General features: G+C 47.8%; 6 protein-coding genes across 6 annotated transcripts; 2 read left to right on the forward strand and 4 right to left on the reverse strand.

Annotated features, from left to right (window-relative positions):
* Positions 1-396: 396 nt before the first annotated feature.
* Positions 397-1,522, reverse strand: EV420DRAFT_1620580 (mitochondrial glycoprotein; the record flags this gene model as incomplete). The annotated part of the gene is made up of 7 exons (XM_060475586.1): positions 397-444; positions 497-613; positions 664-816; positions 865-1,009; positions 1,069-1,127; positions 1,187-1,302; positions 1,357-1,522. 7 exons carry the CDS (start codon positions 1,520-1,522, stop codon positions 397-399), a joined length of 804 nt encoding a protein of 267 aa, XP_060331184.1.
* Positions 1,523-3,141: 1,619 nt separating this feature from the next.
* Positions 3,142-4,854, reverse strand: EV420DRAFT_1541382 (uncharacterized protein). The gene is made up of 4 exons (XM_060473118.1): positions 4,519-4,854; positions 4,396-4,466; positions 4,166-4,346; positions 3,142-4,106 (listed from the first exon to the last, which is right to left on the reverse strand). Exons 1-4 carry the CDS (start codon positions 4,754-4,756, stop codon positions 3,583-3,585), a joined length of 1,014 nt encoding a protein of 337 aa, XP_060331185.1. The 5' UTR covers positions 4,757-4,854; the 3' UTR covers positions 3,142-3,582.
* Positions 4,855-7,411: 2,557 nt separating this feature from the next.
* Positions 7,412-8,424, reverse strand: EV420DRAFT_1479593 (uncharacterized protein; the record flags this gene model as incomplete). The annotated part of the gene is made up of 2 exons (XM_060469593.1): positions 7,412-7,838; positions 7,892-8,424. The coding sequence occupies 2 exons, from the start codon at positions 8,422-8,424 to the stop codon at positions 7,412-7,414; spliced, it is 960 nt and encodes a 319-aa protein (XP_060331186.1).
* Positions 8,425-8,768: 344 nt separating this feature from the next.
* EV420DRAFT_1479594 (uncharacterized protein) lies at positions 8,769-9,277 on the reverse strand (the record flags this gene model as incomplete). The annotated part of the gene is made up of 3 exons (XM_060469594.1): positions 8,769-8,878; positions 8,992-9,055; positions 9,113-9,277. The coding sequence occupies 3 exons, from the start codon at positions 9,275-9,277 to the stop codon at positions 8,769-8,771; spliced, it is 339 nt and encodes a 112-aa protein (XP_060331187.1).
* Positions 9,278-11,869: 2,592 nt separating this feature from the next.
* Positions 11,870-13,252, forward strand: EV420DRAFT_1642650 (FMN-linked oxidoreductase; the record flags this gene model as incomplete). The annotated part of the gene is made up of 4 exons (XM_060477398.1): positions 11,870-12,028; positions 12,081-12,144; positions 12,196-12,766; positions 12,820-13,252. 4 exons carry the CDS (start codon positions 11,870-11,872, stop codon positions 13,250-13,252), a joined length of 1,227 nt encoding a protein of 408 aa, XP_060331188.1.
* A 277-nt stretch (positions 13,253-13,529) lies between these two features.
* On the forward strand, positions 13,530-20,291 carry EV420DRAFT_1679441 (multidrug resistance-associated ABC transporter; the record flags this gene model as incomplete). Its single annotated transcript, XM_060479196.1, has 39 exons — positions 13,530-13,739; positions 13,788-14,274; positions 14,331-14,744; positions 14,799-15,068; positions 15,127-15,177; positions 15,227-15,304; positions 15,355-15,410; positions 15,461-15,487; positions 15,541-15,630; positions 15,688-15,707; positions 15,757-15,854; positions 15,958-16,290; positions 16,342-16,478; positions 16,534-16,564; positions 16,618-16,673; positions 16,727-16,795; positions 16,848-16,878; positions 16,936-17,001; positions 17,065-17,124; positions 17,176-17,638; positions 17,687-17,759; positions 17,813-17,861; positions 17,910-17,948; positions 18,006-18,098; positions 18,157-18,300; positions 18,362-18,406; positions 18,455-18,576; positions 18,631-18,661; positions 18,709-18,863; positions 18,915-19,079; positions 19,130-19,186; positions 19,238-19,394; positions 19,444-19,517; positions 19,571-19,701; positions 19,752-19,818; positions 19,869-19,924; positions 19,983-20,049; positions 20,099-20,139; positions 20,189-20,291. The coding sequence occupies 39 exons, from the start codon at positions 13,530-13,532 to the stop codon at positions 20,289-20,291; spliced, it is 4,716 nt and encodes a 1,571-aa protein (XP_060331189.1).
* Positions 20,292-20,852: the final 561 nt, after the last annotated feature.

Here is a 20,852-nt window from a genome sequence, read left to right on the forward strand (position 1 = left end):
GTATCGCCCCACCTTACACGCTTACGCCGCAGTCCTGCATCATCAGCGCCTAGATCAGTTCCGAGACACGACGCGTCTTTTCGCAATCTTTCGTGATATTTCCAGAAGGTTCCCGAATTTTAAGCCGATATTTCCTTTTTAGGACGAATTTAGGACCAGAATGACGCAAGACACGCAGTTCCACGACACGGACACGTACTAATCCGACTCGGTAAGCCAGATGACGAAATTGAGTGATGACAAGATTGATTGGTGAATGGGGTGAATAAACAGTCAGTGAAATTGATGAGTGGTGATGTATGCAAAGAAAAAAATATCATTACAGATGGAATACAGTAGAGCCGCAGACCCAGCTCTCACGACAGTGTCTGTCTTTTGGTGAACCCTTGGGCCAGATTACAAGTCAACAAAGGTCTTCACAGCCTTCAACCAGTGCGTGTATTCCTATAATTTACAAAGTTAACACGCTGCCAAGATCAGAAAAATGACAACATGCCTCCTGCTCCTTGTGTTCGGCGTATTCAGGGATGAACGCCGCAAGGTTCTCATCAATACCGCGCTCTTGGAGATACCGTTCAAATTCTTCCTGGAGAGCAATATCAAGGTTATCAAACTACGGAAGACGTCAGCAGATAGCTTGTGTGGTGACAGTCAATCACAAACCTGAGGTCCCAAGTACAGTCCCCGACGCTTCCAGTCGGCCTCAGCGCTAAGGCTTGTACCAACAGCAGCATCTTCGTAGAAAGCGGCGTTATCAACAACGAATTGGCCGTCCTGGCAAACCATGTCTAGGGCCAAAGCACCATGATTAGGTCCCTAGAAAGAATCAGATAAATTCTGAACAGTGTTTGTACCGATTCTCACCTTGGAAATGGTCAAGGCGACGTGCATGGGATACGAAACAATGGTTTCTGAATCTTCGTTCTCCTCCGCCTCGTCATCAAGGTCCTCCTCCTCGTAGGGCTCTTCCGGATTCCTGAGATCGGAGATGGCAAAGGTCAAATGAATCCTGCATGCAAAAAGGCAAACATTAGAATATGCAAATTCCATTGAAAGGACGATTCGTACTCTTCGTTGCCAAATTTTCGTGAAAGGACGACTTCTTCGCTAGATTTGCGATCCTCAATCTAATGAAATTGGGCATTGGCAAGGCAAGCATAAAATTATGGATAAAATAGGTACGCACGGTCCAAACGCCAGCCTTCTTAAACTTGGCCAAGAATTCTGGAACCGCCTTGGAAGCGCCGTCCTCCAGCTCGTAGCTCAGTTCCTCCTCAAGCTTCGTTGACAAAGCGACATCAGCTATAACATCAAGCGTCAACAACCTATATAACCTGGTAAAAAAGAATCACGTACTAGTTCCCTGTCCCCAAGTCCGTGCAGAGACAGAAAAAGCTCGCGACGACCATACCTGCCTGACAGGGAGAGCAAAGCGTGCACGTGCAACACACGATACGGAACGTGCAGAAATGACGCGAGAAGAAGAGAGGGAAAGCTGACGAAGGGAGCGAATGGCAGACATCGTAAAAGGTGAATCCAGAAATTGGAAACGAAATTTTCGGAAGACTCGTGTTTCTCGCGGAAGGCTTTGCCAAATACACGTGATTGGACTTTTTCCGTTTTTGATAAAAGGCTTCTTTCTCAGTTCCGACGTTCTCATTGACGTTCTGGAAATGGAACTGGCGGAAAAACAACTGAAAAGCCGCGGTAATCAATACTGTTCTTCCCAGCTGCGCGACTAACTTATCTGCAACTTGAAGCACTGACTCGTTATGATCTAGCTTGTGCTCCCTTAGGACTAGTGTTCCAAAGGTTCTGGCACTAAGAAAGTCACAGGATTCTACGACCTCGTTTATCAATTACCTCCCGAGCCCAAACTGGCGTGGAAATAACCCGTAGTTCTGTCAACCGTCGCTGAGCATGATTGGACCCGCTCGGAACTGTTTCTCTCTGACGAGCGCTAGTAATAGTATCAATAGCGACTCGGACCACACGATCACGCTAACAATTTCTTACTCGTTACCGCGTGTCAGTATCCAGACGCTTATGACCTGACTGTGGGCACACTTCAAACAGAACATATACGATGGCGTAACCCAACTAGACAACGTACCGTCAAAAATTTCAATAGGGGAAAACTCGCGATTGTCAAAGTTTGCAGATGCGTAAGTCAGTTTGCGTTACAGGATCTAGTTCTTGACTGACTATTGCCGATATTCAGTTCTTGCCAGTGTCTCCTCGCGTCTTTTTTTGACGAGAAGCAGAAGAACAAGACATGTCATAGAGTTGCACCTAGCCAGGCAGGCTATAGTGCTCTCCCATCATTCACAATACGCAAACAGGCGGCATCCTTTATCTGCATGACCGGTCATTCATGATTTCAGAAAAATCTATATTTGCCCGGCTACAGTCAAGAAGCGAGGTATCCAGGGTTGCCATTGTACTAGTCTCAGTCTACAGTACGCGCTCTCCGAACAATAATACCCTTATGGTTTTACCGAATTTCTCGCCAGCTCTTCTCGGTACACCGACGCGACGTTACCATCACGTCAACTGATCTAGCGGCTAGGTTTCTCATCCTCATAGATGACTCGTCAGGTGGATATCCCGTCCCCCCAACCGTTCTCACTCCTGTCACTCGCATCTTTTTCTGCTCTCCCTCCCAGTGTAAAGTTCTATGGTATCTATCTCCTTTCCCAGGGGGTGTCAATCTCCGGCACCGACACTCTCACTATCTTCGGTGAAGGTCCCTTTACTGACTTACCATGGAAACTGTTCTCAGGAGGGTGAGACGACATATATCGAACCTAGTGGATAACATCTTCACATGAACAAGAAAGCTCGCGCCTGTGGGAATCGATAGCGACCGTCCACCACCAGAAGTGACATGTTGATGCTGAAAAAATGTTATGCATACACACGAACCCATTGATTCTGAAGCTCCGACGCTGACGCTGTCGCCTAGAGTCGTCTATTGGCTCGGTGCGGTTTTGGATACCGGTGACTTGGCGTGATAGATACCCGTCAATAATTTATTTCATGGCCATTTATGTAGTACGCTACCTCCCGTTCTTAGTTGATGCAATCTACTCGTGCTCCCCGCTCCTCCAGAAGCGACCAACTTGAGAATGACATTTTTGACATTTTAAACTATAGTGCTTCAATTTTGATGTGGGGAAGGAACGCAGTCTAATTTTGATCATGTAGAACATGAGTTGGTAATTTATCAGACATCAATACATATATCCTACAGCTATATTACAATGGATCAAGAAGCACTCAATGGTACATAACCAAGCAAACCATATGTCCTAAGAAGAATACAGTATTTCGGAGAAGGCATGATGGCACCCCATCAATACAGGCCTTTTGACCAACAACAGGGTCAGACCGTGTCGAAACGACACACGGCCTTGTCTAAGGTCAAAGGACCAGCAAGGTTGGCTGCGTTGTTTGGTGTGATTAAATGACAACTTAGTTCGTTCGGAATAGACAGCAAAACAAATGACGACGACGAGAGAAGACAAGAAATAGGGTGGTAGATCTAACATGGACGGGGATGTAGTGGCGACAGGAGCCTGATCAGTTCGCCGGAAGCGAGTCGCTATCCTCTTTATCTGCGTCGACGTCTTCGCTCCCAGGGTCCTTATCCGACGTCTTGGATTTCTTTGACTTGCCAGGGACCCCGTTGCTAGTCCGTCCTCGCTTACGCGACAGTGGATCTGCACCGTCAGAGGCAGCGATGACAACACCGTTATTTGTCGCCGCAGGTTCGGCAGGTTTGTCCGAGCCATTTGGTACCTCGACAGACTGGCCAGGCATAGGAGGGGGAGCCGGAACAAACGTTGCGCCTGGAGGCGGCGCGTAGCCGTACGGGGGAGGATAGCCACCCATGAAATACTGCACCACCTGTGGTTGGCCCTCTTGCCCTTCCGGCATCTGCGCGACAAAGTGGCCTGGTGGATAATATAGGGGATAGTAACCTGCACCTGCCTCTGGAGGTGCTGCGAACTGCGCTACAGCATGGATAGCGGCAGCAGTAGTCGATGCATTGACAGGGGGAGAGTTGGAACCGGCAGCCTGCCACTCGCCATTTTCAGGTGGAGCTGGTTGGAATTCTAGATCAACATGAGAAATGAATGAGAGTTGCAAAGAATACACGTACCTCCGTCACTGAATGTCGTATCCATTCCTTTGTTTTTACGTTTGTACGGCCCGCGTTTGACACCCTTCTTGCGCTCCTTTCGTTGGCCGTCGATGCAGCTGTCTTGAATGCCGTACTTGAGGCAACGTTCGCACGGACGCGCCTCATCGCACCGTTTGCACGCAGTGGCGCAGTTTGTGCACTGACAGGAGATTAGAGATGAATGATGGCATTATAGTGAGCATACACACGGCCATCTTGACTTGTTTTCGCTTCGGCTTCATCATTGAAGGCGAAGGGGTGCCTGGCGGTACAGCGAAGACTAGCGGGAAACTGTGAGCAACGAAACGATACGACTTGAAATGAATACATACCTTGCCCTGGCGGTGGTGGATAAGCATAGACCATGCCTGGTGGTGCATGGAACATAATGAGTCCTGGCGGTGGTCCGCCTTCAGGATGCCCCTCGACCGGCGGTGGATAGGCAAACATTGGTGGATAGACACCAGGCGGCGGCGGTGGTGGGAAGGTTCCTCCATTATAATGCTGGAAATGGGGTGGCAAAGGATAGGCGACAGGCGGATCTGTCGGCTTTGGCTGCTCGGTCGTCATGTCGAACAGGAGACGGCTTCATCGTCGTCAGCGTCGGCGACGGTGCTGGAAGAAGAGAACGAAGACAAGGCTCACTCAAACACGGTCGATACTCCGACTGAAACTGGCGACAGAATCCGGCGGCGCTCAGACTTGATGGGTCCGCTTTCAGGCTGAGATTTGGCGGACGGTGAAAAAAACGAGACAAGGGCGTTGAGGCTGTGCAGCTGCTGACTGTACACAAAATAGGGAGCAAAAGTCCTGCAAATCCTGCGAAATTACTGTGCTGTCCTGCAGATAGGTGATAGAGAGAAAAATATGTCGTTGCTGAGTGAATCTGCAATGTACACGTGCTGTCGCAGTACAAACCTTATCCTCAAAATTAAATACGGACCGTGCGCCCTTCCTCGACTCCATCATCCCTGCCCTGTCCTACCCGTCTTTCTGCCATCTCGAGGATTCCGATACGTTTCAGTGGCTGCGGTAATCTGTAGTATCTATCTGGTTCTATCTTTCCATTTTCTCCCCTCAGTTTTCTTGGACTCCAGCTCGATTCAGCTTAGCCTGCCACTCTCTGGCTCCGTGATTGTCTCCAGCTTGATCTTTGCTCAGCCGACCCTGCAGTTCAATGACGTTCATCAACGCCCTATCGTCAAGTTCTCTCTGCCGGTGGCATAGAATAATGATATCTGCGAGTTAATCCCGAAATTCCAATGTTCATAGACCCCGGTCAAAGTCAAAAAGACAGGGCGCCTCTAGGATTTCTGCTTCTGCATTCGGTGCTTTCGGTGGTACCGGCATTGGACACTCCAGATATATATTCTGTAAAGTCTAGATTTATCCAATCGTAGCTCCGTGCTTCAATAGGATGAGGTATGGTTACTTCGTTCCCATCCCCTGCGGATCAACACAAGGCACCTCGAACGCTCGCTATATACCGAGTGCATCTGATGCTGTATATTCCTACGACTCCACTAGAGTTGCTATTGCGTGGGTATCTGATGAATGACGTACCCAAGTACCATCGCTATGGGTTCACTTTCACGCCGCCATGTGCCCTCATATCATGTCCTCATTGCCGCCAGAGGGTCGCAAAGTTCCAAATTGTATAACCTGATAGTTGGCCGCTTCCCTCAAGATCGTCGTCCACGCGTCGAGTCGGCCATGGGCACCCGAGAGCCGGAACTTTTCTAGACAAATCTACCTTAGGGAGACTTAAACGGCAACAACTTGAATTGATGGACAGACCTCCATCAAGAGAAAATGCTTGGGACGGTTCCATCCTCTAGACTCGACGTCGACCACTTGTTCTCGGGCAGTTGTATCTGTCAACGTCAGGCGATTTGTCCTTGATTATTTCTTGTGCAAACAACTCTGACGCCACCTTTATTACACGGACGTAACAGGTGCCACGGTCATTTTGGTGCAACCCTTGGTCTTCACCTTCTCTGGCCTTGAAACACGTCGGCTAACAGGTGCTTTCGCCGCCGACCTTCTCCTCGACCTTTCGGCTGCCGTACCGTGATGGAATTTGTTCGTGGCGGCGCTCAAAAATATACGCACTGCTTATTGCTTTAACTTAAGTTTGGGCCTGTAAGGGTATGTACGTCGTGTACTTGATGTGGTACCTCACTAACTAGAGTCTTTTGGCGCCCAGCAACTCATGCCGTAAGAGCGTGATATAGTAACTTACTGTTAAGATCTGCAGGGCGGTAGTCAGGTACTACCACTATTTTTATTTTCTCGCGTCATGGTGCGAGGACTTCGCACAACTGCAGGTATAATAACAGAAAATTTCCAGTCCTGCTATGACCTAGTTCTTCCACCGTATGTACGCGACGCTTATTCGAGAAAGTGTGACGGTAAACACATTACTGCGATCAGCAAAGGCGTAGGTGTCCTGCTAATTGGGGAGAACTTGGGTGTGGGTTCCTGGATCTCGGAAATTGAAGTCCCAAAAGACAAATTCCGATGCTCAGTGGAGGGATGCCCTAAGGTACCGAAGGCGCCCAGACGATGTGTGCGGATACATTAACACCCGCACATCAGCGAAATTTCTTGGGGTTAACCTATTACCATGACCACACCGGTTCAAAACCGAGTCGAACCAGCAGGCTTGTTTGTTGCCCAAATGTAGTGAAGCAAGCAGGGCGTACATGCCGGCATCGGTCACTATCAAGCCACCATAGATTGAGGGAGCTCGAGACTGTAACTATTCGTCGGGCCGTAATGACTGTTGACTCACGAGAGCATAGGTAAGTTGCAGACGAAGGGCAGATATTCCGAGTGAACTGTTCGGACCTTGACATCTACTTAACCTTAGTCTTATTCCAGTACACTATGCGTCATAAGTCTTCGACTGAATGCGATGGCCATACCAAGCAAGGTGCTGGCAAACATTCTAGATTTGGTCAACACCTCCTTCGTCCAAGACTTCTTCGAAAATAAGGGTTGAGAAGGTGAGAAGGGCCTCTAATCTTTCGTTAAGAATGTGATTCCCATCCCTCGTACTACTTTCAGAATAATGAAACGGTTTCAGGTGAAGTAGACGACCCTACAACCCACTATCATTCAGTCGAATTAATGAGTACCTGGACGGTAATAGAGCGACGCCATCTAGATATCAATACGAATGTGAATAGAGAGACAATACATAAAGCATCTATCCTCCTTTGTCTAGTTATCGGCGGGCTTTCTTCTCCGTCCCCTGAAACCCCAATGTATCTGGTTGGCAAGAGTAACCTCGACACCTAAATCATCCGCGAATGACCACACCAACCCAGGGTTCTTGGTGAAATGTCTTCCAACCATCACAAGATCTGCCTGCCCTTGATCAAGAACGCCCTGCGCGATATGGCCATCGGTGATGCTTCCAACAGTGCTAACGATTAAGCCGGGATTACTCTTCTTGACATCATGCGCAAGGGGAGCTTGGTACGCTGGTCCATGAGTGAACTTTTGTTTGAGGTTATTGCCTCCGGAAGAAACGTCGAGCAAATCGATGCCGTGCTGCGCGAGAATAGGGGCTAGGCGGACGGTATCTTCGGACCTCCAGGAAGGGACATCTGGTAGAGACTCTTCCAGACGCTCGGATCCTGAGATTCTATTCAATCTTGTCAATTGGAGGTTCAACAAAAACATGCAGAAGCTCCTCACCTGAAGAAAAGCGGCATAGACTCCGGGATAACGCTCCTGACCGCGTCAACGACCTCCAGTGGGAATCGAATCCGATTCTCAAAGCTACCACCGTACTCGTCTGTACGCTTGTTACTCGTGGGGCTCATAAATTCACACAACAGATACCCGTGTGCGCCATGAATTTCGATGACATCGAAACCTGCCTTCACAGCTCTCTGTGCCGCCGCCTTATATGACTCCAAGAGGCCCTTCAAGTCCTCCTTAGTCAGTTCCTTAGGGGTCGCGTAATCGTCGGCGAATGGAATAGGTGATGGTGCAAACACATTCTCGGGCCAACCGCCCACGTCCTCGCCGGCGAGGTTATGCCCTGGAATCCACGGAGCAATTGTAGAGGCCTTGCGGCCAGCATGGGCAATCTGGATGGCAATCTTCTGATTCTGAGAATGCGCGTACTCAACGATCGACGCGAGAGGCGCGATATGGTCATCTGACCAAATCCCGACATCATTTGGAGTGATGCGCCCTTCAGGAACGATAGCGGTAGTGTACATGGCAAAATAGATTTCGGACAATTGTGCCGGCACAATGGCACAATGGCAATTGCCGGGTGTGGCACAATGCGGCGCAATACCAAAGAGTTGGGATGGTCGACCTAATGAAAACTAGTCCATTGCGGTACTTTCTGCCTGGGTGAAAACGGTCTGATATGATGTATAAGTTTTTCCTTAAATACATCATTTTCGTGTCTGATTTCAGCCTTTTTCACACAGAATATTATCATCGGCATCCCGGCAAACCCTCTACTGGGAGCCTTCGGCATATATAGTTTATATATAAATGGAACGACCAAGCTTCTGACCTCTTCAATCATAATTAGGTACATTTACGGAATCTCTTATAAGCCTGGAACACAGAAATTGGGCCGTATGTCCCAGCATCCCTTCGGCACAATGGCACTTGCGTTGGCACTTGCCATGGCGCAAATGGCGCACTTGTGCCAACACACTAGATAGAGGTAGATCGATGAAACTCAAACCCGGGCCGCGCGTGAAAATACCTCCGACTGAAATAAAGTTTGTTAGCAGTGGTCATATGGGATCCCGAACGGAACAACGTACGATGACCGGTATGCCACGGGGTCATGAAGCCATCTTGAGCTGAATATTGGCATAAGGGCGAGAGCTGATGCGACCGATATATCAGAAAATTACAGTGGTCTAAATAGGTATCTGGACTTACAAAGATTCTGTTCTGAAAAGTCACTCCGCGGATGGTAAGTGGCTGAAATAGAGTTGGGATCGGTTTGCCATCTGGCTGGGGAATGGCGGTGCCAGCAGGAGGGGTCTGGGCGGGAGTGAAGAAGGATATACCGGGAGCAGGGACGTTCACAGCTGAGGGAGCCATTGTGAGAGAGAGAACACTCAGAGTGTCGGCTTTTATATTCTCGTATGACGTGCTCGAAAGGCTCGACTTACTAAGATCGGAAGAAACTTCTCGAGCTCGAATGTCAAGGTGAGTAAGAATTTGCTGAGTGAGCAATGCTTTCTTCAACGATAGGCCTAGACACGGAATAATGGTGTACCTATACCACAAGAAGGTATTAAATCTAAGGTCAACCTGCACCTGTGCCCATGGAAAGTAGTAAAAAACCTAGAATTGCATAGCTGATAATTAACTTTTTACAGGATTATTAATGGATCCGGTATGCGTATCCTGTCGAAGTAGATGACCAGCTTCCCACATGTACATCTGGTGTCCGGCCTGTAGCTCCGTGACGTTTCAACTGAGTAAGACTGAGTCCCAATGATACATCGAGCGTTGGAGTCGGAAACGGGGCGTTTCATGGCAACAATTATGTTTGCATCATGTCAGCAAATATTTCGTAAACCTTTCTGCCCCCCCACTCAATTCTTCTCTACACGGACTTGAGTAACTATTCGCGACGTTTGCGTCCCTGCAAACGGGTGAGCGACTGGAGAAACCGGACTCCCAGCAATGGATTCCCACTTTGTGGACTTTGCGGACGTGTTCAAACAGTGACGAAAACGAGATGGATTGTGCTTGAAATCAAAAGAGTGACGTATCGTGATCTGGTGGTTCTTCTGTTTTGTCTTTACTACCATCACTTCTGGGATATAACTCAGTGAATGACCCCGCTTCAGCCTTTAAGCTTCGGCCTGGCCTTGGTATTAGATCAGGACCTTCTTTCGTGCTCAGATGTAATGCCTGGGGGGAGCACCTTCCAAGTACTCTAGTATGGGCGTCGGGTGAACAATTACCTTCCATTATTTGGTTAATTTGCAAGACATCTCCATTATCATTTCTCTCTATTATGCCTAGTGCGACATGTGGCGTGCACACTTCTCGTAGACTGGTTGGACGCCTAGACACCGTCTCTCGAGATTTGGATTCCTATTCTCAGCTAAGAATGGTACGCTGGTTTCTTGCGTCGTTCTATCAAGAGATGAGCAGCCGCATCAGCGTCTGTTTCAGCCACTTTCAAGAGGAGGGCATTTGAGTACAATACTGTGATTGACCCAAGTGTGCTTCTCTTGTTCCTGTTTCTATCGTTCTAAGCCTACGGTCGGACATATGTACTGTCGGACACTCGCCACAATCTCAACAGTTGTATGTTTCTCTTAACAGTTCTTTTATCCAAGTGTTGAACCCCTTCTTTATTTTAGTTTTGCTGTACCCGAATACCAGGACTCACGACGACAATAGTGGTACACCACAACGGCTAGCGCCAGAATGCATGACCGTAACCAAGCGTCTTCTCTACATGTGTACTATATGTATCACGCTCCTGACTGCGTGGGATCACATCCGCAGCCTTATAAGCGCTCCACGCGGCTGACGTGTCAAGTTTTCCTAGTGCATTGCACGTCCTTCCGAAGTCAGGAATAACCCCTTCTCTTCACATACCTTCTAGAGGCACATCATTTTCTATCCTAACGATTCTTGAATCTCGAGCTGAGAGAGACGCAACACGGTTTATGACGCGATGATTGTTCCTGTGGGTGTCTTTTTCGCATTGACCCAAAGTTATTCTTAGTTCTGCATGGAAGATGTTCCTCCGAGTCGGGATGGAAGCTTCAACAAAGCGGAGAGGTTTGCAAGCAATTCTGGTTTGCTAATTAACCGGGTGTGTATCAGTAAGCTTTCTCCGAAGTCGTCTCATGTAAATTGACAGCATTGTATGGTGCTAGAATTCTAGAATTTTACCCCTCAAGAAAAATAGCCTCCATACCATGTATCTTTCTGTTCACAGCGTTCATAGCACTACTACAGCCCTGAATCGTTGAATAGCCTTCACCGGGTACGAAGTAGGCGCGTTTTGAAATCACCTTTAATTAAGATCACTGATCTGGCCGCGATATCTAGCCGAGTTTCTAGGCATTACGATTCGGAAGAACCTACATAGTTGTCATCGAGGTGTCTAATTGGTTGGTGTTCATGACGTAGGAGCCTGCTGAGCGTGAGCTCCGAGTCGGAATCGAGGTACGTGGGTCGAGGACTCGGAGCTACGAACAACACTAATACCGTTCCTTCGATCGGCTTACAGCTGTACAATCTGCCAGAGCACGACGCAACGCGATCGGGCATAGTGTCCTGAATTACCATAAAATATTTTCTTTTCCCGGCGGCGGCAGCTCCTGCGGTTGGTTATCTGCGATCTTGTGTACTGTTGAACAAGTTCACCGTAACAAGAGCTGGATAAGACTTTATATTCTAATCCAGCATGAAAACTCTGGATCTTGTCACCACCGAAAATTTGTTTAACCGATATTCCAGAGGTCAGCTCCCCGACCGGGAAGAAGTCGTCAATTACTCAATTTAACAGTGAATCAGCCCATATGTAATGTGTGAGTTTCTATTCATTCAAGCCGGGTGGCGTGCTGATGATTGCTACCGAAAACTTACCGTAAGCAGCCTATAAAAAGCTGCAGACAAGACCGATATTTGGTTCATTGCCAGCCCTTCGAACTGTTTGCTATGACTGCCAACGTACCGGCAAAAGGCGTCTCTTTCTTCACCCCCGAGCAAGTCCCTGCTGCTGGGACCGCTGCTGCTTCCCAACCCGATGATAAGCCTATACCGGTCCTTTTCCAGCCGCTCACGATACGAGGGTTAACCGTGCAGAACAGGATCTTTGTATGTCATCTTACGAAGCAATGATAAGGTTCTTAATACCCCCTTGGTACAGGTATCGCCCATGTGCCAGTATTCAGCGAAGGACGGCAAGATAACCCCGTGGCATTTCGCGCATCGTACGTTCCATGTGGGTGTTCTATAATTGACAACTTCTTATCATCTCACAGTTGGCGGCATCTTCACCCGTGGTCCGGGACTTACGTTCACTGAAGCTACGGCCGTCGTTCCAGAGGGCCGTATCACTCCCGAAGATGCTGGTATCTGGTCAGATGATCATGCGGCTGCATGGGCGCCTATCGTCGAGTTTGCGCATTCACAGAACCAGAAGATCGCGATGCAGCTAGGACATGCTGGTCGCAAAGCATCTACGATCGCACCATGGTTACCTGGCACTAATTTAGCCACGGTGGAGCTTGGCGGGTGGCCTGATAACACCTATGCTGCATCATCGCTTCGATTTAATGATGATTATCCGTTGCCGAGGGAGATATCGAAGGAAGGGATCCAGGAGGTGGTGGATGCATTCAAGAAGGCGGCTGAGAGAGCTGTGAAGGTTGGGTTTGATGCTCTCGAGGTTCATGGTGCGCATGGCTACTTGCTGTTTGGGTTCTTGAGCCCAACAAGTAATCATCGTACGGATGAATATGGCGGAAGCTTTGAAAATCGTATTCGTATCGTGTTGGAAGTAATCGACGCGATAAGGTCAGTAATCCCCCCCGAAATGCCGCTTTTCTACAGGTGAGTGAATTTGATTGATATCATTGGTCAGCTATTAACATGTCTGTCGCTAGAATATCAGGTAGCGAATGTGTAGAACAAACACTCCCCGACGTCCCCTCGTGGCGTTCAGAAGATACCGTCAGAATTGCACCTATTCTAGCAGCTCACGGCGTCGATGTGTTGGATGTGTCATCTGGTGGCAACAACAGCAAGCAGAAGTTTACCCCTGGACCTGCTTATCAGTCACCATTAGCGCATGACGTGAAGAAGACCAATCCTGGACTGCTCGTCGCCACAGTAGGAGGTATAGCGGATGGTCACACGGCGCAAGGCGTGTTGGAAAACGGCCTAGCTGATGTGGTATTGTGCGGCAGAGCCTTCCAACAGAATCCAGGTCTTGTGCTGAGATATGCGCAAGACCTTGATGTGGATATACATCTTGCGCATCAGATACAATGGGGTTACAAGATAGGAAGAAGGACTCGACGAGCAAAAGCCAACTAGTAGAACCTACCCCCCCTCGTATATTGTAGAGCATTCAGTCGCAGGAATTAGAATTTGAAAGCACCCCATCTGGCGCTATCTGGCATCATACTTTTAATCTCATGAATTAACTTGTCGTGCCTGCCGTACCTGTCACCCCAATCCTCCAAATTTCATTTGTCAGTGATATGAAATCGGCTCGGTCCGATATGACCGATGAGCGGAACCGCTTTAAGTAACGCGTTCTTTCGGAAAAACTGACTCACTGACGAGCGCTTGTCGTTCCTTTCTTTTCTTCATGCCTCGGTTTCAAAATGAGGTTGCAGCCGTCCTAGGCGCGTCTGCCCTCTGCAGTATCGTCGTCTTTTGGGCTGCACGTCCTCGGGAGGGCAAAATTCAGCTGCCCGTCCACTCCGGCGACGATGGTTCTCCAGATCCGTTCGACGTGTCCCAGCCGGTCGATTTTATAGACGGGATACCCATTAATGAGAAGAAGTTTTGGGAAAAGGTGAGAAATGTTCAAGACCTCTGTCTCACATACTGGAAACCTTTTTAGATGAGGAGGAGGAAAATCGTTCTGTCGTTCCTGTTTGCTGCCATCGTTATCTTGAAAACTATTTGCTTTGGCTGGGCCATCGTTGAGGACGAACTTTCGAATGTGGCCAGCTATGCTATCCACGTGTTTTTCTCTCTTTATGTTCTTGCAATTGCCGTCCGGTCTGTCAATCAGGACGCTCCCGGTTCTCATTCAGAGTCGATCCTCCATCTGACAACACTAACGACACTAGCTGCCATTTTGCTTGGTATTTCTATTCTTCTCCCAACAAACCCCCCTCCTGTGGCGACTTCTGTGGATTCAAGCGAAGTCTTCACGTGGATGTGGATTTTTGTTTTCATCATCTACACAATTACCTGCCTTCTATCTGTCACTATGCCACGAGGACCACAGCTACACTACGAGCCCAAAGATATCTATTCCGCGAAAGAGGCATCTGCAAGAACCAACAAAGACGAAGTAAACGTAACTGGAGTGACAGGCAAGTGTCGAAGCTTGACATCATTTGCACTCTTCTCTTAAATAATATTGCCACAACAGGAGCGTCACCCTGGGAAACGCTATTTTTCTCGTACTCAACCAAAGTCGTCATGCTTGGTAATACTGCTACCAGTTTAGAGATAAGCGACCTTCCCATTGTGCCCGTGGGCCTCCGTGCGACATTCAACTACACGAGAATGAAGCACGCCGTTCGGACAATAAACTGGAAAATCGGCTCATGGAGACCTAAACCTGGTTCGGGGTGGAATCTCGGATATCGACTTGTTAGGTTGAATTTGATGGCGCTATTTGTGCAATTCTTGCTTGCGTCTGTCAGTGCATGTGTATATTACGTACCCCCGTATTTCTTGAAGCAGCTCGTTTCATATCTCGAAGTCGACCACGAGCGCAGAGATACGAGGTGGGGTTGGGTGTACGTAGTAGGCTTGTTTGGATCCAACGCTACTTCTTATCTGCGTGAGCGCCACCATATATGTCCTGCACTGAAGGTTATAATCATTTTTTTTACAGTCACTGGTCAACTCTGGTCACTTTCCACGACGGTCTTGCAAGTCCGATTCAAGATTCAACTAAATACTATTCTGTTTGCCAAAACACTCGTTCGCAAAGACGTAGCATCCAGCGCGCCCCCACCGTCCAACGGAAGCACGAAAAGCGACGGCTCTGATGACAAAAAGGATGATGAGGACGACTTTTCTAGCAAGGCGCAGATCATGACTCTTATGACTACCGATGTCGACAGGCTCAGTGAGTTTGCATGGCATATGTTTACTCTGATTGGTAGGTTTCCTTGGTTTATATACACGTATTCGTAACCTCAACATCGTCGGGTTTACAGACTCCCCAATTGAGATCATCATTGGCACTCTATTTCTATATAAACTTCTTGGTAACGAGTCGTCTCTAACATACACTAACACAGCTAATCAATATCAAAGGGGTTTCTTGTTTCTTTGGCTTGGCGGTGACATGCTTATTCCTACCAATGAACCACTTCGCGGGAAGCGTGGTCGTCGGTGAGTGACAGTAACCATCTGGCGCCATTCATCAAACTAATCGTGTGTAGGTGCCCAGGATAACCTCATGAAAGCTCGGGATGAAAGGATATCTCTTATGAATGAAGTTAGTCTCCCCTCGTCGGCTGCGGTAGTTGTACTGATCAATCTGTTTAGATCCTCGGTGCAATCCGCATGCTGAAGGTATCGCCAAGCTTGGTCGAACATTAATTGGACGCTGACGCTCAATATGATAGTTCATGGCCTGGGAGCGCAGTTTTGAAGCGCGAGTCCTCCAAATCCGAGAAAAGGAGCTGAAATACCAAAAGCTCAACTACACTATTGAGGTGATCATTTATTTAACAAAGTCCCGTTCTCCGAATCTAATGCCATAATACAATCAGACGTTGTGGAATGCCATTTGGTACGGGATCAACCGCTCTGCACTGCACGTATGGCTAACGCCCGACTAGGAATGCTTCGCCCATACTGGTCACCTTGGTATCGTTCTGGCATTTTACTGTCATTCGAAAGCAGGACTTGACGCCCTCTATCGCTTTCACATCCGTGAGTACCATTCTCCTCCCTGCGCACTTATTCTTATCCAATTCTTCGTTAGATCGTTGGTAAGAACATTCCCCCGATATACAGCTACTCCCAATGACGTCTGACAGTGTTCAACGAATTGAAATTCGCTCTCAACGCGCTCCCCGAGACGTTCATCAATATGCTCCAAAGTTTGGTGTCGATGCGCAGGATTGAAAAGTATCTAAACGCTAACGAAGTCTCTCCCGTCGCACCCGTTGAGCAGCAGTCCCAAACGATTGCCCTTCAGTCTTGCACTGTTACATGGCCACAGGACCGCATAGCTGCGAGCAAAACACCCTCCGTTGCATCTACACCACGTCACAAGTTCATACTTGTTGACTTGTCGCTCCGTTTCCCGCCAGGGGAACTGTCCTTGATATGCGGTAAGTTAGGATCGGGAAAGACACTACTTCTTCACGGTATGCGTTTGTTCGTCCGTTTTGAATTAATGCCGTCTAATACCTTCACAGCACTGCTAGGAGAGGCGGACGTACTTGCAGGGCAAATGCTTTGTCCGCGTTCACCCCCTGATGCCATAGCGTCCTTCAAAATAATCTTACCCAGAGAAGAATGGGTTGTCCAAGGAATCTGCGCATATGTCCCGCAGGTAAGTAATTAGAATGTCTGCTTCCGCGTAGTAGAATCTCACGAACAACTTTTAGGCTGCCTGGCTCCGTAACGCATCGATTAAAGGTGTTGTCCTCATTAGGCCTTACTATGTTTTGCATTCTAAAGATGTCTCGCAGACAACATTCTTTTCAATCTGCCATTTGATGCTGAGCGTTACCGAAAAACATTGGAGGTGAGTTATGTAAAGCACCTAGTGATCATGTTCTGAACATCAACTTGCTCAAGGTTTGTGCTCTTACGACGGATCTTGAGATCTTGGAGGATGGAGATGAAGCAGAGATCGGAGAACGTGGCGTACGTTGTGCTATTGTTCTGATGGCTAAGTTTACTGATCACTGACCCACAGGTGAACCTATCGGGAGGCCAAAAAGCTCGGGGTAAAATCAATCCAATTCATTTTCTCTGTCAGAGTCTGATATTATGCAAATAAACAGTGTCTCTTGCGCGCGCGGTTTACTCCCGTGCTTCTATCTTACTTCTAGATGATGTTCTGTCTGCGGGTGCGTCCGCACCTCCAAGCTAAATGGCACACCGCTTGTATTCTGACTGTGGCACCTCTTTAGTTGACGCACATACAGCCCATCATCTGTATCATGAATGCTTGAAGGGCGAACTTATGAAAGGTTTGCTGCGTTCAGCGTATTGTTATTCAATTTGAAACGATCCTTTTCTAGGGAGGACGGTGATCCTGGTCTCTCATCACGTTCAGCTTTGCGCTGAAGGGGCTGGATACATTGTAGCGCTCGACAATGGGCGCATTCAGTTTGAAGGGTCCCGTGAAGACTTCCAAAAGTCCGGGGTCATACGCAGCTTAGTACAGTCTGGCTTCGTTGACGACAAAGCTGGTGCAGCAGATGACAAAGAGGAGGAAGCAATCGAGGCTGGCTTTGGTTCCGGCGATGAGTCCGAATCCAGCACAACCGTAGCACCTGCGTCTGAAGTGACAGATACGAAAACAGACAGTAAGAAGCCCCCGCGCAAGCTTGTTGAGGAAGAGAAACGCGCCGTTGGAAGGATTGGAAAGGATATATGGCTTACTTACATAAATGCGTGCGGGTCCTCTATCTACTGGTCTGTATTCTTGGGGGTTTTCATTTTGGCCGCCTTGAGTCCGGTTGCAGAAAATGGGTGGCTGAAGTACGTGACATACTATATCCCCTCTTTCTCTCTTCTGACGAAGTACAGGTATTGGTCGCATGCAGTCCTCGAAGCGGATGGCACAAAAGGTCCAGTGTACTACGTCACTATGTATGCAATCGTGAGTCTAACTCTACGATGGATATTTATCTTGTCTTACGGCGGAAATATTAGATTACAGCCCTGGGTCTGATTATTACAACCCTTCGGTGGTTTGTTCTTTGTGAGTCTGATGCACCCAGCCCAGTCATGGTTCTCATTAGGATTCTAGACAAGGGGTCGATTCATGCATCTGTGGTCTTGTATCAAAGTATACTCCCTTTTATAACCTCGGATCTTCTTAATTTCTTATGTCTCTTCACTACAGGACTTTTGGAAACCGTTCTCTTTGCCAATATTAGATTCCACGATACTGTTTCCCGTGGGCGCCTGTTGAATAGATTTGGTAAAGACTTCGAAGGTAACCGTTCCCTGCTCTTTCCGCGTGTATCTCTTAGAAATTCACAATTTCTTGCTAGGCATCGATAGTAGTCTGTCAGACAATTTCGGAAGGACCACCATGTTTGCAATGTCGTCTTTGACGACGTTAGTCACAGTCAGCATTGTAGGAGGCCTACCTTTCATCACCGCTGCCTTCTTCCTCGCTATCATATACTACAACGGTATTTCTCATATTTGCATGAACTCTCACTTCTGAACTAATGGACCACGCCGTCCCTACAGTTGCCAAAGTTTACGGTCAAACGTCTCGTGATATGCGCCGTCTTGGTATCCCTTTCTTAAAAATGTGTTGAACGCTGGACTGACTTCTGCTAGATTCCGTGACGCGCTCACCGTTATATTCAATTTACGGTGAGACCATAGCAGGAGTGTCAATTATTCGAGCTTTTGGTGCATCGTCAAAGTTCTTGCGGGATATGCTTCGTTGCGTTGATACTGTAAGCGCATCAGGCCATATAACAATACATTCCTGATGTTAGTAATGTTCACAGAATTGTAACCCTTATTACTGGATGTGGGGAGGTAAGCTACTGTCGCCTAATGTCTTGTAGATGCTTACGGCCCATCAGTGAACCGGTGGCTTTCCATTCGGTTTAATTTACTTTCATGTGCAATCACTGGTGTCACTGCTGCGGTGACCGTTTTGACTCCCCGAATCGATGCATCTTTAGCCGGATTTGTTCTTGCTTTTGCTAGTTCTATTACGAACGATCTGCTGTTCATGGTATGTCTTTTACACGTGTTTTGGCTTTCGTTAACTAAAATTAACCCAAAGGTTCGTCGTTTTGTCGGTTTGGAGCAATCGATGGTGGCATTAGAAAGAGTGAAAGAATACTCAGAGCTCGTTCGCGAGCCTCCTGAATTCATCGAACCAAGGCCTCCTCTGTCATGGCCATCTCATGGGGCCATCAAGTGCGAGGATCTTGTTATTCGATATGCGGTAGGCGCATTTAGTCCAGACGATAGTCTTTGAGCTGACCAACAAACAAGCCGGACCTGCCTAACGTTCTTCATAACCTCAACTTTGAAATCCAGCCCGGTGAAAAGGTCTGAAATCGTAACTCTCATGCAGCAGTCCTTCACTAACCTTGATCGCAGGTTGGCATTCTGGGAAGGACCGGTTCTGGGAAGAGCACCCTCGCGCTCTCTTTCTTCCGGTTTGTGGAGCCGACGGAGGGTCGTATCTTGGTTGATGGTCTCGACATCGCTTCGATTGGCCTTACCGATCTACGAAGTAAAATTACTATCATACCCCGTGAGTGCTCAATTTGATATGGTCATTCTTCCTGCTGAATCATGTACAGAGGATCCCACGATTCTCAGTGGTACTGTAAGATCTACGTTGGACGTCTTCGAGGAATATCAGGATGCTGAAATAGTAAGTCTCTTCCTGACGACCTATACAATATATTCAATGAAATGCCGTTTTAGTTTGAGGCTTTGCGACGAGTACACTTGATTCCTGCCGACAGTTCTGCTGAAGATGACGATGTCATAAATGCCAATATGTTCCGCAATCTTGATTCGCCTGTTTCAGAGGGAGGCGATAACTTTTCTACCGGGTCGGTCTCCTTGGGTTCACTTGATATGTATCTAATTGACCATTCTACAGAGAAAAGCAATTGTTGTGCATGGCTCGAGCCATCCTCAAAAGGTCAAAAGTCTTAGTTATGGACGAGGTAAGTATCAATTGCTCTTCCGCTACTTTCATTCTCATATATCTGTCTAGGCAACAGCCAGTGTGGATTACGCGACAGACGAACTGATCGGGAAGACCATTCGACAGTGAGCAGAAACTAGTTACCTCTTCGTGTTTCCAGTGACTCAAGTGCATGTTTAACAGAGAATTTTCTGAGAGCACAATACTGACTATCGCTCATCGACTCAGAACCGTTATTGATTATGATAGGGTAAATATTTCCGTTGCGACCTCTTCTCCCTCTAATATTGAGCTCGTAGGTCATGCTTTTGGACCAGGGTCGTATAGTGGAGTTCGACACGTAAGACACTCCCATTATGTCTCTATGCACTCTCATTCTCGTTTCTCAGACCCAAGGTTCTTTTGAGTGATCCAGCCTCAAAATTCCACGCGCTTTGCAAAGCAACAGGCAAAGAGGAGTTTTCCGTCCTAAAGAAGATGGCTGGGGTATGAATAAGACATGTGATCCATAAATCTAGACTTGTGCAACTGCTTTGAGGATGTATTACTGTTTGGAATTGATTCGTACATTGTGAGCGACTTCATCGATCATATCTACGAGTTACCCCTCATGGTGCACGCGCTGAAGCTGGCCTATCTGTTGGATCTACCGTTTCACACCGAGAGATCCGGCCAGTATTACGCTCTTCATGATTAATAGAAAACAACTTGCGATGAAATTTCGAAGTGCAACAGATCATAATGCAACGGATATCTGATGGCAAAGTCAGTTTGCATGTCAGGATAGTCACCGGCATCAACGACGTGAGGAACACAAGATTGCTCGCCAAAAATCATGTAAAAAGCGCCGAGCACAACGTCATGTAGGGCCGAGTGCACAGTACACGAGAGGTGTGACTTCTCGAACTAAACTACATGCATTAATATACACTTGCAATTCGCTCGCTTGGTTGACTGAAGTTGTCACCAAAACCAGGTAGAACTTGGCGAACACCATTGAATCACTCCAAACAGAACAGAAATCAACAGAGAACTCACGTTATGGCCGACAAA

Source organism: Desarmillaria tabescens (assembly GCF_030435595.1).
Source record: "Desarmillaria tabescens strain CCBAS 213 chromosome Unknown EV420scaffold_16, whole genome shotgun sequence".
In the NCBI taxonomy this organism is placed as follows: domain Eukaryota; kingdom Fungi; phylum Basidiomycota; class Agaricomycetes; order Agaricales; family Physalacriaceae; genus Desarmillaria; species Desarmillaria tabescens.